The sequence below is a fragment of the Heliangelus exortis genome, chromosome 12 (assembly GCF_036169615.1).
Source record: "Heliangelus exortis chromosome 12, bHelExo1.hap1, whole genome shotgun sequence".
Taxonomy (NCBI): Eukaryota; Metazoa; Chordata; class Aves; order Apodiformes; family Trochilidae; genus Heliangelus; species Heliangelus exortis.
The window spans coordinates 1177191-1195737 of NC_092433.1; the positions used below are offsets into that span (position 1 = coordinate 1177191).

Sequence of the window (18547 nt, forward strand, 5' to 3'; positions counted from 1 at the left end):
CTTTGCTGTTTCTGTAGATGATGAAGGAGCAATAGTGACAGATTCACTTCACACATCTGAGAAGAGCCTTTTATATGAGTCTGCCCAAGTCAGAAAAGGAACCACAGGAAAATTCCTGATAACAATTATAGACTTGAACACAAACACCCTTAGCTCTCAGCCATTCCCTGGCCAGTAATTCCAGTGTTTCTGTGGACTGCTGATAACTTATTGGGGTTGTGAACATCACCTACAGAAAGCCTAATGTTGTATTTTACTGAGTTTATGAAATATACTTCAGCCCCTCCATAACTGAGCTCTTTGAAGAAGTGCTGCTATTCCACACTCATTCTTCCAGCTAAAGGCTGGACAAGATGGTAGCAAACATTTTTTGCAAAAAGTAGAACTTCATTTAAAAAATTACATTCCTGTTATTTAAAGGAAAAAAAAAAAAAAAAGCCAAGCCTTTCATCTGCACATAGCACTAAGGAAGAAAGGTGAAAAGTCAAAGATGTGGACTTCTTATCTTCCCCTACCAATCTAGTATTGCACTAACAGTGGTGACTTCAGAAAACCACAAACCCAAAACCCCAGAACTGTGCTATCAGTGATGCAAAGTCACCCATGTGCTGTCACTGGCAGCCTATGAGAAGCTGCAAATCAGAGACATCCAGAAGGTGCCACAACCTCTCATGAATTACCAGCATGACAGAAGGCAGCAGCCAGAGGAAACTGGCCTGTGGGTATTACAGGGTAAGATGGCTTTGCTTCTGCAACTGAAAAAAATAATATACATGGTGCCTGAAAATTGGATTAATTCCTTTTTCAGATGGGTTCTGATGTAATATCAGAAGAGACCAAATCTGACACCCACTGGCTGCTCAGCAGCAGAACAAGAATCTGCAAGACAAAAGCAGTGCTGACATTGACAGTGTCAGGTTTGAAGGGCAAAGATTACCTGTCAGGGAGAAGAGATGGAAGGCAAGGAGCTTGCTCTGATACTTCACAGTACCAGTGCCAGGGTTTTCTTTAGGCCCAGCTTTTAAAGCTGCTTCATCTTGAGCTCACTTGGGCTGCTTCATCCTGCAGCATCTCCAGCTGTGCTGACAGCACTGCACAATGTGCACACACTCACCCCATTTAAAGGACCTGGAATCACCAAAAAGTAAACAGCAACTTAAAGACCAACTGGGGTGAGTTCAGAGAAGGGCAACCAAGCTGGGGAAGGGTCTGGAGAAAAAGTCCCCCGAGGAGAGGCTGAGGGAACAGGGATTGTTTGGTTTGGAGAAGAGGAGGCTGAGAGGAGCCCTTGTTGCTCTCTACAGCTCCCTGAAAGGAGGTTGCAGGGAGGTGTGTGTTGGGCTCTGCTCCCAGGTGAGTGATGAGAGGACTGGAGGAAATGGGCTGGAGTTACCCCAGGGGAGGTTTAGACCAGATCTGAGGAAGGATTTCTGTGCTGAGAGAGCAGTCAGGTGCTGGAATGGGCTGTGCAGGGAGGTGCTGGAGTCACCAGTCCTGCAGGGATTTAAAAACTGTGTAGATGAGGCACTGCTGGACATGCTCAGTGGGCACATACATGTATTTATAAATTATTCTTGGCAGGGGGAGGTGGGAGTTGATGGTTGGACATGGTGGTTTTAGAGGTCTTTTCCCACCATGACAATTGTGTGAACTTTTCCCCAGGAGATCTGAGCACAGCAAACCTCTGGCATAGGCTGTGCTGGGGGGGAACAGTGCTAAACTAACAAAACCCATGCAGGTGAGTCCCTGGCTGTTGGGTTCTGGTGGTTCTGGTCATGCTTGAGCTTGCTGCTGCTCAACACAAGTATTTGCACTAACCAAAAAAACCCCAAACCTTGCCATGAAAAGCATGAGCACAGTGGTGACAGCTGATAGCCAGGAATCCTGTCCTGGAGAAACACAAAAACACAAGGACCTTGCTCACACAAAACCTCACCTTGTTTGTGAGAGCACATGATACCAGCTAAGAAGAAATAATGGTTTCCCATCAGAACCAAGCACAGGTTCAAGTTATTCTTTAGATCCAGGTAAGATCAATCTTGAAAACCCCCTCCCCAAGCTGGTGTCAGCTTGTTCTCAGTGAGGTGTTGGTCTTCTCAATGGACATACTAATTCTCAGTCTCAGAGACTTTAATAATTTAATAATTGGCTTAATAAAGGCTCATTATTCACTTGGTGCTAACAGGAAGCTGATGTTTCCTGCTGGATCAAGGACTTCATTCTTTATCCCTTGATAAAAGCTTGAGCTGCAATAATTTGAATTCCAGGGTAGAAAACATGGAGGAAAATAAACTAAAGAACCCTTGAGATTGGTTGAAGCTGCCTGAATGTACACTCAGCATGGTTTGGAATAAGGATACAAACTGCCCTAGTTTGGAGCAGACTCATCACCAGAAATTAAGGGAGAAACATTTGTGATGGTGAAATTGCCAAATCAGGTGTTTTCCTTAGCTTTGGGTTAGCATGCACCTGAATACCAGGACTCTGCTTAACCTACAATTTCTGTGTAAAAACTAGAGAGCAAGGCTTCCAGAAGATCAAGGAGAAGGTATCTTTTTATGTCAAGCAATATGAAGCAGCACATACAAAAATGAACAGTTTTTTCCTTCTTTCCTTAAATATGGATATTTGTAATTCCTCAAGTTAGTTTGGAAAGCATAAATAAGCCATCTTTTTTAATAGAAAGATAGAAAATACTGAGTATATTGAGTATATATATATATATATATGTTTAGTATAATGGATTCTGCAAGAGCTAGCAAGGATTAAAATTCTGCTCTTCTCATTTATATGACCTCTTTAAAAAAGTTTCTCCTGCCTGTTAAGCACGTTCAAGTATTTTAGCACAGGAAGCCACAACTCCAACATCCACCTGCTGACATTTTCAGAAGTAAAATCTCAGAGATATTTTACAAATACAAAATTGTTAAAACTTCTTGCAACATTGGGCAAGTTTTTGGCCTTTGCAGAGTGTCCTTCTAACCCTCCAAATATTCAGTAAAAAACCACAGTATTTTTAAGTTCTGTCCATAAAGTAATTTTCAGCTTAGTTGACCAACTTTGATTCTTGCTGAGCTACTGGGAAGCTGAGTGTGCACACTCAGAGCTCACTTCAGTCCATCTTGAAGTCACTTCATCCATGTGGATAACCCAAGCTTTGCTCAGGGATGTAGCCTTAATCAGCAGCTCATTCATTACATGTATCAACCTGGTTAAGTATCAGTATAAACTGAGAAAATTTAAACCTTTCTTTCAGGCTTTCTCCAGCATAACCACAAAAATCAGCCTTCATTACACTGTTCTCACTTGGTATATTACCTTTACTTCAGAAATAGTCTATTTTAATCCCTACCACTAGATCTACCTTTTTTGTTTGCTGGCACGTTGGGGTTTTTTTAATTATTTTTAAACAGTTACTGGATCCAAGACATTTTACAACCACTTCATTTTACAATTATGAGTTAACTGATGATTTAGTTAAGATCAGTGTGTCCCAGTGTCACAGGGATGGGTAAGGTAGGAGTGGCTAATGCAGATCCAGTGTCTCAGGTTACTTTGGGGACACCATGCTCAGTATCCAAGGGGGAAAAAAAAGTCTCTTCTGCAGCTGTGACAGCTCCTGCTTGTGGAAATTTGTCCTTGTACTTAGAAGCAGCAGCTCCCCTCCTTTACTTCGAAAGGACATCAGTTCTCTTGGAAGAAAGGAGTAGGATTAAGTCATCTTTTGAGAAACATGTTGTTAGGATCCACCCTGTGGTTGATGTGATTTGGGTCCCTGAGAACAAATCCAACCACAAAGGGTCAGGTGCAAACAACACAAGCAAAGTGAAATAACCTGGTGAGGGTATGGGAAACATGTTGGGAGGCACAAACAGAGAGAGAGGGGCAAGGGGACAGAGAGAAAGAGAAACAGAAAGGTATCAAGAGACAGCTCACCATCCACAGCTCAGTGACAGGTGGCATCTTTGTTCTGGTGGTGGTGGTCCAGTTCTGGTGCTGGGCAGCAGTGAAGGAACACATCAGCATTCCTTATTTCCCCCCTATCAAGTGGCTGATTCAAACCTGGGGAATGATTAACTTGGAGTTTCCCACCACCCTCCCTCCAGGCTGATTCAAACCCCAGGAATGTTGCCTCTCTTGCCCTCCCCCCCAGAAAGGACCAGAGCTCACCCAGCCCAACCATCATCCTGGGGCCCTTGGCGAGTTTGCCAGGGCTGGGAGCTGAGACAGGGACTGGAAAAGTCAGGTGAGGGCTCCATCTGGGCAAGACCCTTCATTCCATTTGCCAAATTGTCACCTGAGGCACAGAAACCACCACTGAATGGAACCTCACACATGTCCCAGTGCTTTTCCCAGCAACCTCTGAGAAGTGTTTGACTGAAGCTTGTATATACAAACACTCAAAATAATCACATTCCCTGTGATGCTTTGGGTGTTCGTGAGCTCACAGAAGTGATCTTTACAGTTCTTAAATGTTTTTGCTGGGTCCTTGGGTGGAAAAATACCTTTTCCTGGTCCTGTAGGTTAATCTACATCACCAGCCTTTAAAAAGCACAAGGATGTGAATAGGTTTATAAACCGTACCTTCCAAAAACACCTGTGTAGCTGAATTCTACCGTCTCATCCAGTGGGATCTCTAGAAAACACCTATGTAAATTTTTTTTTCACCTTCATCCCTCTAAACTGAGTACAGGGGAACTTTTAGGTCTGTTCTGGTTATCTTTTAGCATCAGCAGAAGCACAGGCAGTGGCTGAGGGAAGGGATTCTTTTCCCCTGCCTTGCTCTTGTGAGACCCCACCTGGAGTTCTGGGTCCAGTTCTGGAGTCCCCAACACCAGAAGGACACAGAGCTCCTGGAAGGTGTCCAGAGGAGCCACTGGAATGCTCAGAGGGCTGGGAAGCCAGGCTGAGGGATCGGGGTTGTTCAGCCTGGAGCAGAGCAATGCCTGCAAAAGTACTTATAAAACTTTTTGCTCTCAGATCACCCATTCTAGCAAAGGTAAAAATATCCAGTCAGGGCAAGTGTTCTGGCAAACATGCTCTGATGATTTACTGCCCACAGTTCAGCATCTGTGTCAGTGCCTAGGTAAAAACTGCCATCTCCAGTTATACCATGAACTGACTGGCTGGTATAATGCAGCTGACTGCCAGCACGTACAGAAATGTGAAGCAGAACAGTTCTAGGAATCCTACCTGGGGACACAACAGTTGTTAAACTGTAGTATAAAACTATATTTAATATTTCAAGAGGACACTTCACATTCATCAAGCTGTGAGTATCCTCGATGTGAAAAACCTGAGCCTCACTCTTAGACTTAAACCATACCCCTCCCTTCAGGGTGTTTTGGAGAATCAGTTTGTGAATTCTACCAGTAAACATAACCTTACTCTGTCTGGGAGAGTATTGGAGGTAAAATTTCCAGAAGACACAGCAGCACTGCCAGGCAGAAGCAGGAGTCCCACCTTCCCCTTTCCTGTACTGGTACCAGTGTTTGCAGGGCTGGGCAGAGAAACACATCAAACCCACCTGACCCAACCTAAAAGTAGTCAAGGAAAATCTCATGGAACACAGAGATTGGGGTTCCCCAGACAGGAGCACAAATAATTCATTTCCTAGTTTGGCAGCAAACCTAGTTTTAAGTTTTCAGCTTCTTTCAGATAAAAATTAGTATTTTTTTAGCCCCCCATTTAAAATAGCTTAGGGGGACATTAAAACTGTACATGCTTCAAACACAAAACAAGCAGAAAAATTGATTCCTTTTCTCTTTTATTGATACTGCCAATGTGACTATACCTTTATGCAGGCAGATTGCTTTCCTACATTAAATGCTTTTATATTAATTTGGAAGTAAAGTTTTGCCCTCTATGCCACCTAAGGTTATCCAATTAACACACAGTTACACTTTTAAGAAGTTCCCACATTTTCTCTTTAACTTCCCCCCCCCATATCTGTGTAAAGGTTACTTGGCAAAAATACATGCATATGATATTACATGGAGACCAATCCACCACTAAAAGGTAATGCACATAAAACTTAATACAGTACTTTGACATCATTTCAAATAAATACCCACATACAAATGTAGTAGTTTTAAATGTAACAATCTTTCTTATGAATCAATACTGTAACAGAAGATGGAAAGATAAGTCCCCACACATCTAGGAATAATAATGTTGGGGTTTTTTTCCAGCAAACAGAAAGCTTTTCCCTGCTGTCAATATTATTTCAATTTGTACTTTTTTTGAGGAGTGGGAAGGCTCCCCCCCATAAGTACCAATTTAATCAGTCACGTGAGCCTCAACAAACAGATTTAGGTACAGCTTGTTGATGCACTTCAGTTTCTGTTTCCTGAAAGCACAATGATTAGATACAACATGCAAGAGAAGATACCAATGTTTTCTTGTTCACATCTGCAAACAATACTATGCTTAACTGCATCCACCACCAGACAAAGCTAAAGAACACCAATATTCCTGATACAACCTCTGCACTGTCACCACAAACGTGTTAATGCATTTTGCTCATTTCTTCAACGAGTCCATTTGGTTCCCAAAGCAGATTTGGGGTCGGTTAGGTTGTTGGGTTTTGTTTTTTTGTTTTTTTTTTTTTTTCTCTATACCCCTGAATTTGAAAGGATTTGCCTGAAGAAATATCATTGACTAACAGAATTTTTTACAATCCCTTGAATACAATACCCTCTAGAGTAAGACTACCCATTAAAAATGTGCAGAAGGGGAGTTCACTTTGCACTTATTGCTCCATGTCTGTACTCAATCCCAAACCAGCCATCCCATTCCTCCTAAGTTACAGGACTTACACTGAGCTATCCTAAGAGTCTCCCTTAAAATTATTCAAGGCACTACTGGCAATAATTAATGACAGAAAGGTGTAACACCCTATCCTTGACAACTTTAGAATTTTTCTTTCTAAATGTACCATAATTTGGCACAATAAAATGAAAAAGTAACAAAACAATTCCAATTTGGAATTTAACTGGTATAGTTGTATAAAATTCTGTTAATCAATAATACTTCAACTTCCTAAAACCCAGGAATTCTGGAATTTATAGGTAATACTACTTATGTAATATTTTTTCAAGTGCCTATTACTGTTTTAACCAGAGCAAAGTCAAGTTTTCTTCTTGTTACATTGAACTATTCCTAAGAATAATAATACAATATGAAAAAAACCCCAGAATTTTAATACCCTGGATTTCTTAATGAATATGGCAGTTCAAAAAAAAAAAAAAAAAAAAAAATCAGTAATTTAAACATATAAAGCTTAAGATTTATAATAATTAAAAAAAATGCTGAAGCACAGCACAATTTAGCAGAGCTCCTGTTTTTTGTTGAAACTCTTTTCTAATCAGAATCTAGAGCCCCCCCAAAATCTCTGCCACGTGTTGTTGTAACATTAAAAAAAAAAAATAAAAAAAAAACCCACAAGGCAAAACTGGAGAGGCTAAGAGCACAAACCACTACATTTATATAAACTCTTCTACATAAGGAATTAAAGAAGCTAAAGAAATATGTCAAAATATCAAAAAGTGCACAGGTTTAATAATCAGACTAAAAAAAAAAAAAAAAAGCATCTGCAATGAAATAGGAAATTCCCCCATCCAAACATTTCTAGTAGATCATAAACTAATATATGGTGATCATTACATTTGAAGTAGGTTTTCTTCAGCACTTGTAAGTTTTCTTACTGCAGCAGCACTTACAGGTAAAGCTTGTTTGTTTTATAGCTTCAGACATAAAAGGAAAGTTTCAGGTAGGGTATGGGAAAAGGTAAATTCAAAAGTTAATATCAGGTCAGTGGTTTCCATTCTTTGTGCAATGGGTACCACTTCTAACCATACTGAAAGAGGCTAAGAAATGCTGTTGCACTGTTGGAAAGGCCTTCTCCAGGGACTACTCTACAGCTGAAAAATGGAAAAATAAAATAGCATTAGAAAAAAAAAAATAATCAGTGTTTACTTCTCAATAAAGAACTGAACACTTAAAACAATGTGCTGCAAAAGCAGGTTAGTTGGCTGAGGGGGGCTGTTAGATTTCTGGGGCAGAAGCAGCCAGTTTAGCTCCAAGATGCTTCCCAAGCCAAGGAAATGGGTTTAGCCTGGCTTAGCTTTGCAGAAAGGTTTCTTACAAGTACTGAATGAAGCTTTGCACGAGTGAACAGCAGTGAGTGTGCAAGAAACATTTCTCACTGGAGCTTTAGGTTGTCCAGAAGCATGCAGGTCAGTGGCACATGCAGAGAGCCTGCCTGCAGAGGTAGGTGATGGCTTAGGGAATGTTCCATGCTTTATCCCAACCCAGGGCAAGTGCTGTGAGGAGGCTTCCAGCAGATCTACGTGTCAAGAAATGGCTAATCCAGAATTACAAAACTCAGCCTGAAATATTATCTAAAAAATACAAGCAGTGGGGTCAGATTACCTCATCACCATTCCTCATTTCTTTTCGTAACAGGTGCTAAAAGAGATTGAAACATAACCCTGACAAGCTCAGGTTTATTGGCTCTTTTGTTTTATAAAGATCCACAGAAATGAATGAAGATGGAAATGACTACACAGGCATTGAGCTAATATTGTTCAAAAGTGGAACTGGGAGTTTGAGCCAAGGCTGATAATCACTGTCTGGTAAAACTGAAATTTTATAGAAAGTTCCAGTTAATTTGAAAAAAAAAACAAACCAAACAACAAAAACCCCAAACAAAAACAACCCCCCCAAAACACAAACAAGAAAACAAACAAACAACTAACATTGCATTCAGTTAGTTTCTCCAATTTACCTTTTTACCATTAGTATTTTGCAAAAATACTGCCAGAGACATGGAAGCAGTGAAAAGTGTATTAAAGCTCCCTACCATAGTGGAAGCAAAAGTGTAACTGTTCCTATTGGAGTGAAAAAGTTAGTACTCAAATGCCTGCTTTTACAAGTATTTTTAAATTACACTTAATGCAGGAATGACAAGAATAAAGGCCTTTTGGAAGATTGTGCAGCAAACAAGAGAAAGCAGGATTGAAAACAGCTAAAAGATGTCTCACTTCTAAAATATCAAACCTGCTGGTTAGCAATATTAAAGCTCAAATTCAGGAGAATTCAGTGTTTTCAAAAAACAGTAATAAGAGATGCACAGGGCCTACTTTTTAAAACCAGAATTGCCACTTGGTTCAGCTTCTCAGACAGTGATGTTTGAGCAACAGAACAGATTTAAATCCCTTGGGGTTTTTTTTCCTCCTCTCAGTATTGGCCAATGCAATTCTGATGTTTCCCAGCTTTGCAGCAGGGTTTCTATAATTCCATTTGTTTCAAGTTTCCTGTGGATTTAGAAGTCTTTTCCACCTCCCCCACCTCTGATACCTGGGAAGCCAATGGATTCCATGTGGTTTCCCCTCACTGGGCCAAGCAGCTCTGCTCCTTATTACCTTTTTTTAGCACTCTGGTATCTCCTGACTATTTAGAGGCAATGCAGGGGAAGCAAGCTTGGGATCATCCCTCGGAAAGGGCAGGGAGATGGAGCAGAACCAGAGCAGGAATATTAGGATGGCTTCAGAGAACATCACTACCAAGCAGGCAACTGTGCAGTCTCGCATCGCTTTGAGTAATACCATAGGCATACAAAAGTATTTGAAAGAGTACAAAATGAACAGGGCTTTACATTAAAATAAAAGTTTGAGGCTAGGCACTTTAACACTCGAGTGTAAAGAAAAAAGTGTGCCTTGTTGTGCTCCACAAATTTTTCACGATTTTTGAAACAGCGTTTTCAATCTTTTTCTCTTACAGAGGCACCAATTATGAAGTACACTTTTATTTATCAAACACATTGTAATTAAGTGGCTAAAAAGGCCCCTTGAAGGTTCAATAGCAGACAAAGGTTTAGTATTTTTTCAAGATCATAATGTATACTATGCTACTTCATAAGTAATCATTAGCAGGACAATTGGATTCAATTTCCTGTGCCTATAATGTAGAGCCCTGTGAAACATGTGCTTGCATAAGGAATGCAATAACTTTTATTGTATTTAAAAAAATGATCAGAGCTCTGAAATACTACACTGTTTAGATTAATACTGAGAGCTGAGAAAACCTGTTCTGTGACTGACAATACTAAACCACAGTCACATCAATTCTACATATATATGCTGTGTGGCTACAGTAATATATAAAACAGATTCTTTCCAAAGTGTTATGCTTGCAAGGAGCAACATGAGACCACAAAGATCCTTTCAGGACATGACACTTTTCCACAGTATAAATTTAAAGTGGACCTGTCTATCAGGTAGGATCCCAATTCTTAAAATTTTTCATTTTATATCAGATGGGGTAAATATTGCATATTTTTAAATATAAATGTGCAAGTTTCTTCTGGTTATCCCTCTGTTGAGAGGGAAGCAGAGTGTAAATATTGTATCCTACCCAGGTTTGGTTTTTTTTCCTAGCTTTTATAGCCTATAAAAGCTCTAGGACTTCAGTTAGTGGTGATATGACAGCAAGTTCTTAGCACCTGCCACAATACCAATTAATTTTGGTTCCAATTTCAAAATGCTCTGCATTTTCAAGACACACTTCTCAGTTTAACATTTGAGTTTCACCACTTCTGAAGCCACAATAACAAGGAAGGTTTCCTGTTTGTTTCTGTCTGTGAAAGCATTTACTGAAGTGTGCTGCAACCCTGGAGAAAGGATCACATTTGTGCTATACAACTACTATTAGTAGCACCAGATATAGTATACAGGTGTACTCTTAACACTTACCATAAACAGCAAAACCCACACGTGTTAATTGTGGAAAAAAGCTGATGCCTTTCCACTCTTAACTTGTTGACAGCATCCCCAAACTGATGAATTACTCACAGTTAAGACCACCATAATACAACTTGTATTACCTGGTTAAACAACATACTAGTACAAGCCAACTCACTGCAACATGAGGTCGTGGGGATTTACGCTGACACTTACAGCAGGAAATCGGATGCAGCTGCTACACACCTGTCCTAGTCACAACAGATTTTGTATTTCTCACTACAAAAAACTTGGTTGTTAAGGACAGACCCCTCAGGCCTGTCCCCACAGGACCGAAGGTGACTTACACTGGGGTTACTGCCCTTGCCTTTGGAAGCAGACTTTGTGCGCACCCGTTTGGACTGCTCGTGGTCCAGCTCCAGGTGCTCCAGGCGCTGGGTCAGGGCCAGTTTCTGCTGGATAGCCATCCGGAGCAGGGAGTTCAGAGTCTTCTTCTCATCCTCAGCTGCTGCAAGCTGCCTCTGCATTTCATCCAGCTGGGTGACATACTCGTCACATCTGCAATGAGACACAGCAATCTTTAGCTATGAGGAAGGGCTTAGGGAGCTGGGGGTGTTGAGGCTGGAGAAGAGGAGGCTCAGGGGAGACCTCATCACTCTCTACAACTCCCTGAAAGGAGGTTGGAGCCAGGGGGGGGTTGGGCTGATATCAGTGGGACAACAGGGCATGGACTAAAGAATATTTTCCTAATATCCAACCTAAACCTCCCCTGGCAGAGCTTCAGCTCTGCCAGGGGAGGTTTAGGTTGGATATTAGGAGAGAATTCTTTGCAGAGAGGGTGCTCAGCCATTGGGATGGGCTGCCCAGGGAAGGGGTGGATTCTCCATCCCTGGAGATATTTCAAAAGAGCCTGGATGTGGCACTCAGTGCCATGGGCTGGGAACCACGGGGGGAGTGGATCAAGGGTTGGACTTGATGAGCTCTGAGGTCCCTTCCAACCCAGCCCATTCTAGGATTCTGTGATTAGCAACCATTTCTCTCTGCAACACCTGAATCCCCTGTGTCCCACCAGTGCTGGCAAAGGGAGAGCTCTGCAGCTGCTTAAACACACTCCTAAACAGCAAAGATGTAGAAAATCACAACCAAATTTCAACCAAAGCTGTAGAAAATCACCATTTCTTTTCACTGGGGATCCTACACGCTCAGCACTTCGCATTCACACCTTACAAGATGCAGTTTAATTAACAGCATCATTAGATAATGAGACATGGAGTCTGATATGAAAGGGCTCATGTCTAAGGACTGGGAAGATGTCATCCCACAGTCAGCAGACACCATACAGCCAAGTTACTTCTGCCTGGACTTCCACAGAGACCACAAACTCTAGGCTGGAAAGCAGGGAATAGTAGCAGTGCTATAAAATGACCATTACTAAGATGGTATTAATACCATTTGGTGAGGACCTGAATTTTGTAGCTTGTTCCTTTACACCTGGAGTACAAAGATCAGATTCCCAATGGTGTCTGAACAGCATTGTTAAAAATAAATTAAATTTAAATAAAATTTAAATAAAATTAAATTTTAAAATAGAAATAAAATTTAATCAAATTTAATTAAATAATTAAAAACAAGCATCTTTCCTAACTCTAACCAACTTCGATAATTGATGCAAAAATTCTAGAAATAGTGTTTCATTACTGCTTTCCCTATAGCAAATGGCATCAAAATTAATTTTAAAACAATTAAGCAAAGGATCTGAGCATCACTGGGAACACTGCAGGGGAAGCTGTATGGAACCTTTTCACATTCAGTCATTTTTACTGAGCTTAGAAGCTACTTGCACAGTGTACCCTGAACAATTTAAAGAATTGACATCTTCACATGAAGATGCAAATTTAGAGCACACAGAAGACCAAATATGTGCATGGGTATAAAAAGAAATATTCATAGGTATCAGCTGGAATTTACATCAGCCCCATCTGTAAAATACAGCTACTTCATTAAAAAAAAAAAATTATCCGCAGATAAATTTTCCTTCAATGTCAAAATGGGTGACTTGAAGGGACATTTATCATCATTAAAGCAGAATGGAAAAAACCTCACCACAGACCTAACCTGCATTCACAGCTCTGCTCATCAAGTCCCAAGTTCTGTTCTCTAATAGCAAGATTAGGCCTATACTCCTAGTTATATTTGCTTGGGAAAAAAGGAAAAAGTAGTGTTATTATTCAATAAACAATAGCCCAGAAATATTCCTCTAAAACCTGCATGAACTACAACTGCAATGCTTCACAGGTTTTGAGTTTAGGGCCACTATATGAGCAGGAACCTGTCCCCCCAAACCTGAGCACCCTGCTCCTGAGTTCATCACAGCCTCTCTCATGCTGTAGAAACCCAGTGTTTTAGGTGTTTCTTTTTAAAAAAATAAACCCAGGAACCTTAAACTTGCTCAAAGCCCAGCACTACCCCTTTTCATCCCCATAGACCCCAGTGAGTGGAAGCAGCCCAAGGGGCAGATCTTAACCCATTTACCACGAGGGACACAGCCTGAAATCTCCTTAGGAACTCTGAGAAGTCAGAAATAACCCTGGCAGACCTACAATTGTCTTCCCCTCTTACAGAAGGTAGCACCAGGTCCAAAAAGAGGGAAGCTCCAAAGGTGAGAGCATCACTCTGGAATTTCAGACATATTTTCTTCCCTTGGGGATGGCAATGAGGCCATGAGGGAGAGGGGTTGTCCCTCCAGTTTTCAAACACTGAGGTGAAAAGCACAGTGTACAAGTCACCTTTCTGCTCTTTTTTTCTACCCATGCCTCAAACCTGATCCCATCAAATCTCTGCTACTGCAACACAGGGAAATGTCCAGAAAGTGTTACCAATTCCATGAGGAATGTAAAGCAATTGCTTCAGCAAAATAGGATCTTTCCTGTCCCCATTCCCTACCCTTGTTTCATTCTCAATATCACTCTCCTGAGAGATTTGGACAAGGCAAAATTATGGGGAGTTTTTTTCCACTCCTTTCACAACTCCTTTATTGCTGGGGGGAAAAAAAAGAAAGAAAGAAAAAAGTTTCCACTCTCTTTTTACAGAACAGAAAGTTAATTTAGCCCCCAAAATGTTGAATTCAGTGAAGTTGTGTCAAAATGGCCACAGCCTTGCTACTCCAGTGCTAATCCAAGACAGCCAAGAGATTTCCCAAAGGCACAGGAATGTGTGGGCACAGCTACTGTGAAAAATTCCTGGGAGAAGGGTGTGAATTTATTGTTGCAAGCCAGGTCTGGGGTCTATCTACAAGTAACCTTTCACCAGGGTGGAGTCTCAAGACCTCCAGCATTTCTTGCAGGGGACATTTTAATTGCAGGCAGACTGGTGTCACAAACCTGGCTGTGAGCAAGACTCCCCTCACAAGACACTCCAGTGCCTTTGTCTGTCTGGACATGCCCCTGCTTCACCTGGCTGCTGGTGGCCCAGACATTTTTCTCTCCAGACATCATTCATCCCCTCTAGATCCAGCAAAAGGAGCAGGAGGCAAGTGCTGTGACTCCTTCCTGTCTGGGAATCCCATCCTGGAAATTTTCAAAGTGCCTTTTTTTGTGTTTGGCTGCTCTGAGCTCTTAACCTAGGAGATATTTTTAGAGAAGTTGAGTACTTGTACTGTGTGAAGCCCAGAACAAAAACTCTTTAGCCACAGCTCCCAGTCCTGTAAGGACTGCACTGTTCTCTGCATGAATTTTAACTCCTTTATACTCAGCAGAACTTTGATGTCCATCAGCACAAGAATATTTTCCCAAAAGTTTTGGATACCTGGAAAGCTGACAGAGCTTGTACAGCTCTGAAGTGATGTATGTATTAATTTTAAACACCTTTTCTCCATTAGTGAACAAAAGCCAGCTGCTAGTTTCTAGTGTGTAATCATCATTTTCTTTCTGTATCACAGGCACTATCTTGTAATTTAATCTCACGGAACACGTGTAAAGTCTTTCCAGTCTGTTCTAACACTTGCCACTTGTCCCCTTGCTGACTTGTTGTAAGTTTGTCTCTCCCTTCAGTTACAGTTTTGAAACACTGGATCTTGGGTATAGCCACATCTACACCTATTCTCAGCTTCTCAAAGCTGCCTGTTTCTGCTAGATTTCATAATTGCTACTCAATTTTTATTTTAGAGATGAGAAATGTCCTTTCTATTACTATGCTTGCTTGTTTCCCTGGAAAAGTAACATGAAAATTAAAGAGACAAGAAGTTTGAAGGCTATTTTAATTAAATATCAGAAAGCCAGCAGAAAAACCAGGGAAAAGAAAATGAAAACAACATTGTACTTTCACTGTATTTTGTTTCTACCATTTTCCATATTTAGTAGAAATTTTGGAAGGATACTGAATCAAACTGTAGCAAATCAAACTCAAGGGAAAGACTGGCATAACAAAATAAAACAACTTGGACTTCTTAAAATGAAAAATCCGTTAAGGACTTGAATTCCTACCTGCTGAATCTGTACCTGTTCTTCATGACCCCTTGCAGAGTACTCTGGAAACTGCAGGCCTGGAGGGGTTCTCCAAACAAACAGCAGAAGCCTGCAGCCTTCTAACTCCCTCTTTAAGGGAAAGTTAAGCCTCAAGCTTTAGTTTCCAGCTGGATTTTTCTTGGTGGTTTTGATACTGTATTTTTTTTGCCCCCTGTAATCAGTTCTAAGTAACCTGAGTTCTAATGTGGTTCCCAGTCTGAATGACAATTTTCTTACAGGCAGCCTAGAAACATCTCTTGATCTAAAAGACCAAGAAACTGCTTCGTTCCCACTCCAAATAATTAGAAAGAGGACTTCAAGTTTCTCCAAAGCACCTGGGAGATGCTCTTTGTCTAGCAAAGAAAGGAATCAGTCTTCCTGCAGGTAAGATTTTAGGGGATGCTGAATTCATTCAACTCAAATTTGCTAACCCCTCCTGCTCACACTTCAGTATGGATTTATACTGTTCTGTATATATATATAAAATTCTTTCAATTTTCTTAACCTACTAAATGACATTTTAAAAAATAAAAAATTAAGCCTATCAGAAATATTTTTGCAAGTTAAATATTTCTGTCAGGAAAAACCAGCAGCATCTGCTGGCTCTGGGCTCTCTGTGCACCATTTTCAAGTGATCTGAACACCCCCAGTGGTATCTGCCTCTAGTCTGGGGATTCCTGTTCTCACTGGCTGCTTTTCCTTACCCAGTGCTATTTACCTGGGGGGTCTGTCACGTTGAACTCAATTAAAAATAGCCCCTTGATTCATATGGACTTGAACAAATACCTGAGTGAAATGAGTCTACTGCACATCTGTGCTCTTTATATTTTTTTTATTATGGAGATAAAGTTAAAACTCAGAGACACTTCAAACTCTTAGACTACACATGGCATATTGAAGATTTTAGTTGAAAAAAACTAGTTAGTAGTTTATACTGTCTAGGGTAAAAATTCTAATATGAGTAGTCTGTGTGAAGCCATACTTTCTTTTTCTAATTTGAATGGATTTATTCTTTAAAATACAGAATATACCCACCCCAGATAGTACTGTACCATTGCTATTGCATGGTAAAAGTGACTGCTTTCTTTATAGTGCATACTGAACATTTGCTGCATCATCTTAAGGCCTTGTTTATCTACATTCTGTAGCACCCAAGCTGTCTGTTAGGAAGTGCAAAACTGCTTGACAAAATAAAAGAAAAAAGATGTTCATCTTCTCTGGAAGAGAATTGCTTTTTTTTTTTTTTGTCCCTGGAGAAAGTTTCCTAATGAAAATGTTTGACTATAATACAATGATACATGCCCATTACAGTCTAATTAGGCAGATGAAACCAGTTTCTAGCTCTACAGGGCAGATATTTATCTGGCTTCCAGTGCTTTCAGTTTGTTTGTACATGTGTGTGCTAATTAAGAAAGCCTGGCCCTTAACAGGACACCTGCTGCCTACACATCTCTGGTATCTTACACATATCTTGATTTATTCCTTTGTACAACAGCTCCATTTTCAGTGTTGCCTTGAGCACTGTTGCAGTCCCTCAGTGCTGGAAGCTGCTCACCTGTGTTTTGCAAGCCTGCCTTTGTCTCTGGGCTGAGTTCCTATTGTATTTCCATCACTTGTTAAAAATAGCTGGTAGTATTGTCAAATTAGGATGATTAACCTACTTCAAAAAGGAAATTAGGTCAGTTACTATATTAAAGCCCAGCCTTCAACTCTCATGTATTGTTACAGCTCTCCCACATGCTACAATACGTGGCATTTCCTGGGGAAAACACAGATCCCTGTGCAGCAGCCTGCTGCATCCCACACTTGGACACAGCACTGAAACAGCACGTGGGCTCAAGGCCCCATCACTTGTTATTTGTCTCTGCTGACACAAACATCTTGGCTGGAGAAGAAACACAACTTATGCTGACTGGCAAGAGGTGCTCCAGTAGCAGGTTGGTTCTGAGGGATGTTACATACTTCCCATATTTGAAACACATCTACAACTCAGACTCCAGAACAGCTTTTGAGATCGTCTCCACCAAAGCCCTTAGGAACACCCCTTCTAAGCCCTAAACATCTAAACACCCTTCTAAACCCTTCTTACCTGAAATGGAGGCTTTGATGGAACAGCCACTGGCAGGGGAATGCACTGGGCCCACCATCAAGCCCCTGCCCCTCTCTGCTGACAGACAAGGGAGGGATGGGGTGACAGACAGTTCCCTACCTGCAGCAATAGGTCCTGACAGCTACACAGCACCTGAAACACGGGGTGCACCCTGGGAATGAAGCAATTCTTCAGGCTCTCTGCAACTGCCCCTGTCACAGGCTGCTGCAACACAGGAGGCTCAGCTGCTCCTGTGCCATGGAACCAAGAGGAATGAAGAGCTCACCAGATGAGAGGCTCAGTGGCCTCAGAGGCTCACATCTCCACTCACTCCACCCTCAGCTTTTTGAGTCCTTTGGGCTTGGCCTGTTACTTTTCACTATGGTTAAGCAAAGCATAAATTCAGAAATTGCAATTGTTACTCCAGGCAGGCAAAGCTGTTTTGCTCCCCCAAAGAGACCTCGTTACTGCCTCGTCACGCTCCCTCACTCCTCTGAAGGTCCCAAGACAGAGCTCTGAAATCTACTGCTTTCAGAAAAACTTCTATTCTGCCTAACTTCCCCATGCCAAAGAGTCCTCATTATTGTCTTGACCCTAGGCAACACGACAAGAGAAGGGAATTACCCCTCTGGCATTTCTCTGACAATTTTTCCTCTCCCAAATAATTCAGTCACTCTCTCACCGAGGCAGGAAATCACCACAGAGGGAAAACACACTCAGTTATAGGTAGCTTACAGAGATTCCTATATGTAACTTCCTATCTGTATCTAGGAAAAAACCCTGCAAGTTAACAGTATATTGCTTCTCCTTCCTCTCAACTTAAATTAAGCAAATGCAATTTCTGCAGATTAATTACACTCCAGAAAAGGAAAGAAGTACAACAAATCCACACTATACAGGGTATTCCTTTCTGCATAATGAACTGCAACAGTTCCATCTTTAGCATTCCTTAGTATCCATTTCTCCTTTCCACATGCAAAGATCCTGCTCAGAAATGCTAAATCACCAAGAAGTCTAAGATTACCCTGGGCACACAAGAGCTGCTGCAGAACTTTTCCCAAAAAACACTATACAGAAAAGCCTCAAAAATCCTCATAAGCACTGGCATGATTCCATAGCATGGTAGTTATTAGTAGAAGAGAAGGCTATTAAGGTAGCTTTTTTTCTTTTCCTGTCTTCAGGATCATCTCCACACAGGAGAAAATTGAAAATTC

The 18547-nt window shown here is 41.1% G+C and overlaps 1 protein-coding gene across 4 annotated transcripts in view; it reads right to left on the reverse strand.

The window, feature by feature from the left end:
* Window positions 1–5752: 5752 nt before the first annotated feature.
* The window catches only part of BICD2 (BICD cargo adaptor 2), an 86920-nt gene continuing 74125 nt past the window's right edge, over window positions 5753–18547 (reverse strand). The window contains exons 7-8 of one of the 4 annotated variants that reach the window (XM_071755394.1): window positions 11090–11300; window positions 5753–7922 (exon numbers count right to left, since the gene is read on the reverse strand). In XM_071755394.1, the coding sequence (XP_071611495.1) occupies window positions 7917–7922; window positions 11090–11300 (217 nt within the window). In that variant the 3' untranslated portion in view covers window positions 5753–7916. Of the gene's footprint in view, window positions 11301–18547 lie in introns of all 4 variants that reach the window. The other 3 variants (XM_071755396.1, XM_071755395.1, XM_071755393.1) reach the window with 3 other exon arrangements.